General features: G+C 43.3%; 1 protein-coding gene across 1 annotated transcript in view; it reads right to left on the bottom strand.

Annotated features, from left to right (window-relative positions):
- The window catches only part of dock1 (dedicator of cytokinesis 1), a 176,730-nt gene that overhangs the window by 132,845 nt on the left and 30,653 nt on the right, over positions 1-13,232 (bottom strand). The window contains exons 13-18 of the mRNA XM_022742743.1: positions 12,212-12,337; positions 11,747-11,871; positions 8,266-8,364; positions 7,412-7,484; positions 4,152-4,255; positions 3,342-3,525 (exon numbers count right to left, since the gene is read on the bottom strand). Coding sequence (XP_022598464.1) covers positions 3,342-3,525; positions 4,152-4,255; positions 7,412-7,484; positions 8,266-8,364; positions 11,747-11,871; positions 12,212-12,337 — 711 coding nt within the window. The remainder of the gene's footprint in view (positions 1-3,341; positions 3,526-4,151; positions 4,256-7,411; positions 7,485-8,265; positions 8,365-11,746; positions 11,872-12,211; positions 12,338-13,232) is intronic.

Consider the following 13,232-nt stretch of genomic DNA (forward strand, 5'->3'; position numbering starts at 1 on the left):
AGCAAGCGAGTGAGCGAGCAGGCTAGCTTTTTGGGTGGGAGTTTTAAAGAGCTCCTAGGTTTTAATAAAGCAGACAGGCTCCCGCATAGCTTGAGATAGATTGGTTCTACGTTGCTTTATTAAAAGAACTCAAACCTTTTCCCAGAGCTTTTGCGTGGGATGACATATCGGGGGGGGGGGGCACATGCACACACACATGCACACAGACCTCTCTGTTTAATCAAACTCGGGTGTGCAGTGACGAGGCAGTCTGATCCCCAAGCAACTTTTGGTGCCTTGCAAATTACCACCACAAAGTGCCAGGTAAATATCAGTGAAGTGAAGCTGCTCCACGGAGCCGAGTCTTCTCACCAGCAATGGCACACACTGCTGCCCACCCCTCTCACACAGGGGAAAAAGAGAAAGCGTAGAGAGGAAAGGATGCGGACAAATAAAAGAGAGGGCTGTTCTGACTGATGCCTTCCTGTGTGTTCCATCCCGTGAATCTACATATCAGTTTAGACAATGGTTTGAGCTGCACACATTACTTCCCTGTCTAGTGTAATCAGTGTGGGCAGGTTCTGCTCATGACACTGCTCCTCTGCTGACATCACCGCCCACTGAGCAGAAGCACTCATGCCTGTATTTAAACGACAACTTCAACCGCAGACTAAACTTAATAACCCTCAAAGGGAACATTACTGTAACAACACACAACGCCCCATTCTTTCACACAATAGTTGCAGCAGCACTTTGACAACAGAAATTCTCCCCCTCATCCCAGAGATCTGACCAAGGTCTGTCCTGGGGGTCTGCTGTGACCTCATTAAAGAGGCTTCATGAGTATTTGTTGTGCATGTTATCGGGGGCCACATTTAGGATGGGATCAATGAAAAATCTACTTTTTCTCCCACGCAGTTGTTCGACAGAAAAATGTTCACCACAAGGTCACGTAAGACCTCCACATTAGTATGGCAGCTGGTGGAAAGAAGACCTCTACTGAAGATCAATGTAAACAGGGAGCTTGTTGTTCATCTTCACAGCCGCCGGCAAGTGAAAATCCTGTTTCCAAAGTGTCAGCATATCAAGTTCAACAACCATGTGTTCCTCTTAAATCACACAAAAAAGGTGTCGAGGTGGTTCCTTATCTGCAAGAGGCATAGCTCCTACAGTTCTGTAATGTGAGAGGAGACACAAAAGTCACAGCATCTGACTTTATAATCTTAAAAGCAAACCGACAACACGGTGCCCCCGTTGACTGATGGAGGATTGAGGTCTATTTATGCGATGCCATGGATGAATCCACAGCGAAGTTGTCAATATTCTTCCTCTCAGTACTAATAAGACTGCTCTCATTAAGTTAATTGCTCAGATTTAGGGATGCGGCAACTCTGCCAAAGCAAAGACAGACGACAAAAGCCAGTCAGACATTCATACAAGTTTTAAACAAAACCCGCAGCTTGGCCAAACTTTTTTGGGATAAAGGTGAACGGTGAAATGGTTACTCAAAGTCCCTGTTGTAAACATTCATCACAGTTTACAGACTAAACTCTTGGTTCAACTTTGATTTACTGTACTTACTTTATCTCAGGTGTGTTTGCTTTAAATTCTGCCTCCAGACACAGTGGTTTGGACAATCTGGCTGAGCAATTGTTTTGTTTATAACCTGTCTGACTGCCTGACTGTTTGACTGTCTTCCCCCATCGAGTTTGTTCAGTGATATCGCCACGTTTCTAAATCACAGTGATCATTTCTGTGAGCAATGTTCTGCCTAACTGATTATGGACAAATTTAAGACACAGGTTGTAATAAAGTGAAGTTATCCTCTATTAAAATGACAAATTTGGAGAAGATTTGTGTTGATTTAATTGGCCATTGGCATTTAATTCGCTGCAGAGCTTCTCTGGCCAGACATTCCTGAAACAGGGATTTAAAGCATGATGTCGTATTTAGCACCTGAAGATGGTAAAAAAAAACAAAAACAGGTTTGTAGTAGTTTCTTTTTCCAGGCTTACACAAGGATTACTCAGTGACAGCTCTGATACTGCAAACTGACTACAAAGTGCCAGACCACGCACAACATCAATTTGCTTCAACACTTCACTCCAAAGCATTTCCATTCACTCTGCCCTTGTTCGACTATTTAAAATAAAAAACATGATGGCACGACGCACTTCTTATTCAAACGGGGTGTTGCTCTGGGCGAGTAAAACATTAATTTAACTTCTAGGTAAAATTAGCCTGCAGTGAATCTGTCCCATCTTCATTCTCATTCTCTTTCAGACTGTGGCCAAAAAAAAAAAAAACCCTGAGAGGATGGAGGCAGCCTTAACTTTGACTCTAATTAAAAATGGTGACTCAGACATTGCACACCAAAAAAAAACCAACAAAAAAAACAAAAACAAAGAAGCACAAAGCATCAGGCATCAAGTGCAGGGGGAAAGCAAAGCAGACATTTAGGATGCTTCTGTCTGTGAAATCAGAACTGGAAGCGTTTGACCACTCGCTTTTCACACGATCCACTCTCAGACAACCACAATGAGCACAGTCTGGAAATACCAACACGTCCAACATGGTTTCCAGTAATGTCTGTTGGGATTCATAAACATGTACTGGAGACCATCTTGTGATGGGATCACACCAGCTGCGACGCCCGGCAGCATGTTGACGTTTCGAACAAAATCTGTCCACAGACGTATAAACACCTGCCAAAGTACTCAAAACAGCCTCTGTGATAGTTCCCACTGCAGTTGCTGTCTCCACGACCACATTTTGCCATGATGACACACACACACACGCACGCACGCACGCACGCACACACACACACACACACACACAGAGAGACATAGACTCACAAGGTGAAAACAACACCAGCCACGCTAAAGGCTGGGGGGGGGGGGGGCAAAATCCTTAATCAATAAGCCACAGAGCAGAGATGGGGATTTCCTTAGTTTAATAAGTGTAGATCTCCTCAGCATCCTGGGAAACGGATGGACTCAAATCTACTGGCTGAGGCGGACTGAAAGAGCTGAGGAAGATAAAGTAGGTTAGAGGGAGAAAGGGATGAAGGGAGAAACCTCTGAGTGAGGGCAAGTGTCCAATATGACCAGATGGAAGGAGTGAAAGACGGCAGAGGTCCCAGAGTCCTACTTTAAGTGATGTATGGTCACTGTGCATGGATAATCTGTCACGTCAGAGAGGCTGTGGCCCAAAGCTAGTTTCAAAATCAAGGGTCTACTTAGCTAAAATATTCTCAAAAATTCTCTTTCTTATGCTTTTAACAAGAAAATGTGAGAATGGTTACTCCTATAGCAACAAAGAGAGGGGGCAAAGATGAACTACAGATGGAAAAGGGCTTTTACCGTTCTGTGTGAGCTTGGTGGAGCAGACCAGGGTGGCGATCTGGAAGGAGTCCTTGCTGATGGTGCAGTTGCCCAGGTTCTGGGTGCTTTTACCGGTGGTGGAGTAGCCCTTCTCCTCCAGCTCCAGCTTGGTGGCAGGTAGGTTCAGGTACAGGGACGAGTCCTCCATCTTCTTTGCTTCCGCCTGGTTCGCCGGGATAAGATTCAGTCAATTTATGAGCAAATGTACAATTTACAACTGAGGTAGCTGAGGGAGCTCATTCATTTTCGCAGCATAATTGAAATCCATATCTGCCATTTATGTTGTGATGAAGTGTGTGTTCTATTACTATTGAGTTTTTGGTGAGATAGATTTTCTTTGTGTATACTATCACCCAAACCACTTTTTTTTCTGCCAGTCACACTGCGTGTGACAGTAATAACAAAACTCCTTGCGAAACAGTAACCGTGAGTGACAACGGTAATGCAAAGAATACGAGACAGAAAAATCTAATTGGGGGAATTTTTCCCACATTAACTTTTTAATTAACATAAATGGGCACCATGACGCAAAGGTATCATTATGCAAGTGATTTTAATTGGAAGGTAATTTCATTTCACTGTGGGGGTTGATGTGCACCTACTACAGAATCCTCCATAGAAGTGGCAGTGAGGCTATTATTACAACAGCCACTAATAAGACCGGCCAATTTTTCACCTACGACTCAGCTCTGCTGCGGCCGTGTTATGAGGAGTGTGGGCAGGTACAGTAGCAAAAGATACCAGAGATTCCCAAAAGACTGACTTTTAATCATGTTATGAGACATTTACCTTGTACACGATGAGATCATGCTCGCCGTCCCTCAGGGTCGTCCCGTCGTACCTCATCAGCTTCACAAAAGACAAGGCGAATATCTTCTCTGATTTGTCTTTTGCTGTGAGAGGAGAAAAAGGGACGCATGAGGAGGAGGACAGACAACAGCCAGAGGGGAGGAGACGTCCATGATTACTGTCATTTCCTTTGAGATACACACTTTCCTTTCCCGTGTACTTTTACTTTTTGCAAACTAAAAGTATGTGTTTATTTGATTGTGCATCTTCAAAAAATCTAAAGGGCAACATGAAAGCTTGTATAAACAGATTGCACAAGAGTAAACTGTGCAGCACGGCTGACTTTACAACAAGTCATTAACAAACTACCAGACTAATAAAACCGATAATCCCAAATGTAAATCTCAGCACTACAGGCCTTGAGTCAGCTCCTGACAAGATTTTACTGTCCCCTTCTGATGACTTTATTAGCACAGTGACTGTATCTGTGCACGAGCTGCTTTAACTTTAAAGAGGCAGATACACTTTGGACCATAGATGTGAGTGAATTGTACAAGGTAAAGAGGTGAAATAATAGAAATAGTTCAAAAGCTGATATATTCAGCATCTCAACACTGATTTGATCATTTTATAAAACTATGTGATTTGCCTTTGAAAGAGATCATATTTGCTAACTTTAAAAGACAGGAATAATCCACTTTTTTTTTTTATTAGTAATAGTTTATTATTGATATTCAAGCATCAAGGTTTGTCTGCATCCTGTTAGCATATGAATAAATACTTTCACTTGATCTCAGAGCCTCAGCTGTGAACAGTTGGTATAATCCCTCTAGGGGTATTGCTATGTGCATACACATGTATATGACTGTGTTTGGGAGGGGGTGGGGGGTGTTGAGGGGAAGCACGGCATAAACAAGCAGGAGAGTTATGACTTTGTCCTGTAACCAAGCATTTGGAAAGGGCCACATATATCATCATTGTGGATCAACAAGCTCGAATTTATGTGCAGGGAGTCCTGATTCATCGAAGTATCTCACGCATTCTATCTGCATAAATCCCCTCATTGGTTTGCTGCCTGCAGCCTCGCCTGTGAATAATTGCTGGGCTGGCATGAGAGGAACCAGTGGAGGGAAAACACTGTACGCATGCCACCCAGTTGAGAAAAATGTATTAGTGACTTTGTGAGGAGAGCAGAGAGCTCAAAACTCTGCAACTGGGGGAAAAGGTCACTTTCAGGACAGAAGTACTTTTTTTTGGAGCTAATCAAAGTCAAGTTTGTGTGGAAATTCTGCACATTTCCACCTCTGAGGTGGGCTGTCACTTGAGGTTTATGCTGAGTGTACTGTGCCACATTTTAAACCTTTTCCCACTACCCCACTCACCAGGTAGTGGCATAATGACAGATGAAACAGAAGTGAAAAGATGGCAGAGATCTCTTACAGCCGCGGCTGCATCTGTGATAGCAGCCATCAGTCTGATGAGGCCTGACAATGTTAGGGTGGTAATCTGATGCACTGTGGTAGAGGCGGCCTGATTTTCAACCCCGGGGGGGGGGAGGATGCTGAGCACATGAGCTCCAGTGGTGGCCTTGATGAGCAGCTCTGTCAGTCTGTGTTTCTAGTGAAAGTTCAGCACTAGCTAGGAGCAGTGGAGGAAGCAGGAGGGACACGGGCAGATGAAAGCAACTCAATTCAAATGACTTCATCTGGGAGACCACCTCTGTTCTGCTTTTCTTCAGAAACCCTTCACATATAGAGAGGTTAAGCATTTCCTTACATTTCCTAGTTCTTAGTTTCAAAAAACTACAATAACTATTATTCTGCATATCTTCTACACATTGAGATGAAAATTTAAGTCTGACACATGGTGATAGGGAGGATAAACTGCATCAGCTGGCACTCTTTTTTTCTTTCATTGCTGGTGTGTGCAAATGGAGAAGCCAAATCCAGCAGAGTGGTGAATGCAACAGCTTCTACAATGTTTGCAGGCAGCCAGTAATCAAAGTGGGTTCATCCTCAACTACTGAGGTAATTCAAATGCCAGAAAGTGGCCGGATGCCAAAGAGACATGCCTGCACAGATGCAGACAATCACAAACTTGGATAAAGTTAGATTCATGTGTACAGGGATTTGAATAACCATGTCTCTATGATGCCAGTACTATAGTGGTATAAACACACTCACTGACAAGAGAAATACAAGACACACACCGTACACAAATTCATATAATCCAGCCATTACACCTTTCCAACATATATCTGTATCTCCAATTGTCGGTGACGAGTTGGCAACGTCAGCATGCCCCTGCAGTCCCAGAGTCACTTGAGGTGAGCCAGTTTCTAAAGCAACCGTTACAGCAAGATAACAGCAAGTCACAGAGTTTCAAAGGCATGCCTCGTAACAGCATTAGTCCCACGGAGAAGCAAGGTGCCAAGCATGACAAGAAGGCTCTCCAAGTGGATTATAAGACAGCGCTGAGCTCTGAGACCTGACCATTTCCTCCAAACCACCTGCATGCAGGTGAGATGCAAACTGAGCTAGAGGATTTTAGAGCTGGAGGATGACAGCAGCTGCAGATTGCTTTACTAGGGAAAAAGAAGTATGAATTGATTGTTTCATATATATATATATATATATATATGTTTTGAGTAGTGTTTTAAACTGGGGTAACGATTCAACACAGCCTGAGACTACATATATATATACACACACACACACACACACACACACACACACACACACACACACACACACACACACACACACACACACCTGTTGTGGCTCCTACAACCTCTCCAAAATACCTTTCCCTGCATCACTCCTTCTACTGGAGAGACCACCTCACCATGTGGCAGGCAGATGGGATGGCAAGGCTGCCAGTACCAGGCTTCCCTGCCCTCTACACCCCCAAAATTAAAAAGGATGTTAAAAAACAGAAGGACGTACAACACTGGCTGCATTCAGTGAGACACTGGTCCCAATAAACAAATGAGATCCCTCAGGCATTTTTCACATCCCAGCTGTAGTCTCTGACAAGCCACTCTATGACACTGCTTTGTGCAGGGGCAGACTAATACCTCTGATTAATGTGACAAAGGGTGAGCTTCAAAGTATTTATCACCGTGCAACACATCTGCTTGGATTGGATATCTTCCATTATTATTATTATTATTATTTTTTTCTCTCTGGATAGATTAGCAGCCAATTGTGCAGCTGGTCATCAGCAAACCTGATTATTCACATGCTGACATTTGTACTCACAGTCCTGCGATGAGCGGTGGCGAAAGGTGAACCGCAAGTGGCTCCGGTTCACATCTTCAATAGGAATGGCAACCTGAGGAAAAGGGACAGACAGGGACAGTGAGACGTCCATATCCATGGCAACAGATTGTGTGATTGATTTATTATAATAATAATAACAATAATCTTGAAAAGAATTAAAAGTTGCTTATACAAGTATGTTTTGAGTAGTGTTTTAAACTGGGGTAACGATTCAACACGCCTGATCTCCCCAGGTAGGCCATTCCAAAGTCTGGGGGCTCTAATAGAAATGCACAGTCACCTTTGGTTTTTAGCCGAGACTTTGGGACAGATAACAGAGTTTTGCCCGAGGATCTCAGGCAGTGTGTTTGGTCATAAGGGGAGAGTATTTCTGAGATATAAGAAGGTGCCAAACCGAACAGAGCCTTAAAAGTGATTCAAAGTATTTTAAAATTGATCCTAAAAGACAAAGGTAGCCAATCTAAGGAGCCTAAAATGGGTGTAATATGATCACATTTTTTGTAAATCAGTTAGGAGCCTAGCTGCAGCATATTGTATGTGTTGCAGGGAACAAGGAAATTGAACCTCAAATATATTTATCTATTGTACAAAAATATATTTAAAACAATAGCTGCCTGGATGTGTGGTTTAATGTTCATTAAAGTTTCACCACAGGCTTCATGCTAAAAACTTCTGGTGATGGAAACTTTAGTTGTGTTGTTAACAATTACATCAAAGAGTGGTTTTGTAGTGAAGGTGGGAGATAATGACTGAAATGTAAATGTAACTGAAAATGTAACTGAGAAGAACAACAAAGAGACACAGTGAGGACGTACAGGTAAAGAGAGACATACCTTTATTGTTTCGAACCAGCGTGGCTGCTTTACTTGGTAATAGATGACAGACTTGTACTCATTGATCCCCTCATCTCCAGCTCCGGGGAAGATCACATTCTAGACAAAGAGACCGGAACACATGAAACAAGTTATCAGACAACACAGCTGGTTATCTGGTTATGCTGGCTTAGCTGTAAGAAGCAAAAATCATGACGGTTGAGCTATTATGACCCTGTCAAAACATTAGCACACTCACAGCATGTGGAAAATTGACTAGCGCTTATTTTGTGAAATGTAGTCCCTGGGGCAGCAAGTCTTAATCTAGCAGAATGGCCTTTAAAAGTCTGGACGCGGTTTATGCATGAGCACCTGCCTGTTGGCTGCCAATCTCGTGACAGCATTGTGGAAATAAGAAATAAATTAGAAATTAATTATTTAAGAAGGAGGGGCAATGGCTCCCATGCAGGGAGAAGTGGAGGGAAGCCAGGCAAGAGGAGAAGGACCAGCTGGTGCTGATGGATCCAGCCATGTAAATTGGTCTGCCTAGCGGGTCCCCTGAGTTTCTACAATGGATCAGGGTGCGTATGTAAAATACTGTTCGCCCTACCGGGGGGATCTAGCAGGAGAGATGGAGCGACAGGGGGATGGCACGCATGCCTTGTTTTCTATCAATCTGCGCTCAGCCAGCCTACCTCTTTCCTCCCACTATTGCAGCTGACTCCCTGGCCTGCTAGTGCACCGCTGCTGAAATACTCCAACACTAATGGTTTCTGACAACCAGCAATTATGAGGAATAACAGGCCCTGTCTCCCCCAGAGCAGATCTGGGGTGGGGTGGGGGGGGGCAGGTGCTAGCTCCTGCAACTCTGCCCCTTCACTAAGCGGCCAGGATTCATGACAGTTCCAGATTCTGAAGAGACGAAATGGGGGAAAGTGGATGAGGTCTAGCTGCAGGTCAGAAGGGTTTGTGGGGGTTGGCCAAGGTGACGAGAAGTCGCTGTCCAGACTCACTACGCAACATCAAAAATCCTTTTCGAGACAGAACAAAGATGACAAAATCCAGAGACAAGAAGAGACCAGAGAGAGAGAGAGATACAAGGACAGAGAAGAATGGAGGGGATAATAAGGTTGAGACAAAAAGAGAAACATCCAGACAGAAAGCCAGAGAAAATAAAACTTGCAAAGTTGCCCTATTATAAAACTTCCCTCACTGTGAGTACTCCTTTTTTTCCTTTACTTTCCATTTTACTAATTTTCAGTGCCTAGTGTGTGGAGGGCTCTTTATTCTATTGCATAAATAGCTTTTTTTGTTTTAAGCTGTGACTCCAAGCTAGAGTTCAGGTGAATTACAGAGAAAAGGTTCTTTCATCTAAGATCATATCAAGCTTCAGACATTAAAGTGACAGACAGGAAGTGGCTGTGCCTCCCATGTCAGAGACAGAATTTCCTTTCAGCCAGTTAAAATCCAGGAAGGAAGAGAGAGAATTTAACCAATTAGCACTGATCCCTGGAGAACTGAGGAGATGAGACTGAGCATTTCTGTGAAGAGCTGCAAGACGAGACGTTGAAGGGAGCTCCAGCACCACAATGACAACCTGACCATGACACTCATAGATGCGATCAGTGTCTTGATCACTGTTGACCTCTGTCATTGATTCCAATCATTACATCTCCCCAAGGCTCTGACAGCCCTGAATACAGATACACAGTGATAGGTTCTACTGATGCTGACCGAGTACGGCCAGGCAGTGAACCTGCTGAAGTGAACTGTGATCGGCCGCTGAGTATCACAAACTGTTGTGTACTTAATGTTCACACCGAGACAGTCTTGTTTTCAAATGTTGTTAATTTTATGATGGATATTAGTCAGGCAAAGTTGCTTTTTTACAGCTGTTTGTGTTTACATATTAAACACTGATTCATCTTATTTGTTTTTTGTTTTTTTTTGCATTCATACTCACCAGTATCAATTTTACTGTAGGTGATAAGTTATTCACAACATGTTCTGTTACAACATTGTATTAGATCACAACTTCTGTTTTTAACTTCAGCTTTTCATCTGTGTTTGTAGCAGAAACTATACTATAAATTAAACTGCATGTGCGACATCCAAAAATAATCACAATGAGACATCTTGTCGAGCGATTAGGCAACCAAGCATTGGCTATATTTACAGTATAATCACCACCGATCCTTACACTTCCTCGGCCTGCTGGGCCAAATCATTGACGAAGTCTCTCAATCTAAGACTAATGTGTGTAATTGAGGCAGCCCTGGGTAAGAGCGTTGTCCTCTGATTCGCTGGTTGCAGGAGGCCTCCCCACTGACTTCTCGAATCACTCCTTCATCAGCCACTGTAACTTCCACTCTCACTCCATATACTATACTGAGTGTGGATACAGTAGCATTATATCTGTATGAAAACTAATACAAGAGTTACTAACAAATACAAGCACTACTTACTGTGCCCCTCAAAAACCAGAGAACTGAAAATTGACTGACACGTGAGCACACACTCCCACAGACACACACCTCCTGCCCCACTTCCTCCCACATACTCCTCATGTCCAGCTCTTCTACACCTCTCATATGCCCCATTAACTGATTGGCCTCTGCAGAACGAGAGGTAAAGTCAAGCAGGGGGGTGACAATGATTAAACATCAGAGAGAGAGGGGTCACTGGCTGGAAACTCTGGATGAAACAAAAGCTTTATCAGGACATTAGACTCTGACGGGTTGGCACATGATGAAAAAGTCAGAAGCGAGGGTCCATTAAACGTTCTCTCTCTTTGTGACCACCGTATTGATTTGATTTTGTTTGGGTCTTTCTGGTTTGAGTTTCTAGTGACATGGTGTTAAGCTGCAAACCGGGCTGTTAGACTTTACTATGACTGAAATTAGAATGATTAACTGATGACCGCCACCGAAATATAATTAACTGAGCTCTGCATCAAGGGGTGCAAATTTCACCCAAATAAATTTGCAACCTTTTGAGACAGATTGCTGGCAAACAAATAGACAGGGGAGAAAATGATCCTTCTAACTTCATTAGCAAAGGTAATTATACCAGAAGGGAAATGCTGATTTCACATCTTCCATCACTTGCAGCTGTCAAACTCTGCTGCCCACGTCGCCTGTTCGCACGCTTAAGTCTGTAACTGACTCTGACAATGATAAAGGTTGATTCCCTGCAGTGGTGAGCCAAATTTTAAGCTAGTCAATCAACCACAAAGCACCAACATTGCAGTCTGTCATTTTTTGACAGGTGGCAAAGGAATGCAGTCTGGCCTGTGTATCGCACTGTTTTATAGGACTCCTGGTCAGTTAAGCGGTGTGCTGAGCTGTGCGGGATTAAAGAAAGCCCGGTAAATCACAGACTGTCTGAGAGAGCGATTGGCTACAGCACTTTGTGTCCTGAATGCTGAGAATGAGCTGACCCTGAGAAAAAAAAAAAAAAATACCAAAAGAAGTGAGTTCATGTTCTTGTTTCTCAGTTGTACCTCCAGTTTCTTGCCGTCCTCGTCGTAAACGGACATGGTCACCTCGACGTTTTTGGGCGTGGTCTTGCTCCCCTTGTCAAAGTCGCCCTGAACCAGAGTCACGTAGATGTCGTTTCGCACGTCGCCTGTAGCAAACAACAGCAAATCCTCACTTTTCACAAGCTTCATAGATTTTAAGTTCACCCTTTTTAATATGTATATATGAATATTACAGAGTAACTCATATCTGAGGTGGCATAAGTGGATATTTTGAACCCGACTTCATGGCTGACTTCAGTCTATTAAATAACTAAAGTCTCAATCAGACCTTAATGAACTATGATATGTTCTTTGTCTCCCTCACATTTTGTGAAATAGCAGACCGTACTTCTAAATCGCTTTCTGAATGAATGAAGTGGTGAATCAGTCAGGAAACTTTCAGAGACTAGCAGCTGAGGGGGAAGCTTTTTAAAAAAAACACTCAACCTGGCATGATGATCTCAGGGAAGCCCATCTTGCGAGCCACGGCTGTCGATCGGTCCACCAGGTGAGGGAAGTCCTTCCTTATCTGATGGATGTCTCCAGGAAGCAGCTTCAGCGTCACCCACAGGCCTGGTGATGCATTTAAGGCAAAGAGGGGGCGGGACCAAGATAACGTCAGGACAAGACGACAGTGGAAAGCAAACTGCCCCAGGAAAATACTAAAAAAGAGATTTTGTATTTCGTGCTTTCCACTGTCACTTGTCAAGAGTGACATGCAAACAGCTCTAGGGCAAGACGCTAAATAGAAGCTACCCTCAGGGATGTGATTAGGAAAACATAATAGAGGAAACAAGTGTGTTTACCTTGTGCCTGGTTGAAAGTGACATGTAGTAAGGTGTGTGTTACAAACTACAAAATCTGGTGACATAAAAGAAAAAGAAAAAAAATCACTGCAGCCGCCCAAACAGTTGATGTCTGTTTGACATATATAGCACCATACTGCCTCATATAGAAGCATTAAGCTTTCCTTTATGCAGGATGTTCTCTTTGGCATAAACAGTACATCATAGCAACAGACAGACCTTGGCTCAAACAGAGGTGTTACTTCTGAGCACTAGCAGTGGGAGAAAAATAATATGTTTCTCCATAACAAACAAACAAAATGGGGGGGGGATCCTTTTCCATCCCACTGCAAAATTCATGATAATGTCCTCAATGCTCCAGACTTCTTCTTTAGACACTCTTCGTTTTTATATGAGAATAAGTCACATTTATTGTAGAATATTTAAATTGTGCAGTAATTCCCAGACTTCAATAATTGGGCTTGGAAAAACTGAGAGTGTGACACTTCCGAGGAAACTCTGCGGCTCTGAATAATTCTGAAACAAAGGGCCTTTGGGGGGCATTCATGGGTCATATTTTCTATCAACTTAACACCAGTGGCTGCTCTGCTTCTCTCCTGGTTGGAAAAGCCTCTTTTCTGCAGACACTGCATGGTGTGCCAGCCACAGCTCTGTAACCACAC

The sequence above is a fragment of the Seriola dumerili genome, unplaced genomic scaffold (assembly GCF_002260705.1).
Source record: "Seriola dumerili isolate Sdu_G_001 unplaced genomic scaffold, Sdu_1.0 BDQW01000068.1, whole genome shotgun sequence".
Lineage (NCBI taxonomy): Eukaryota > Metazoa > Chordata > Actinopteri > Carangiformes > Carangidae > Seriola > Seriola dumerili.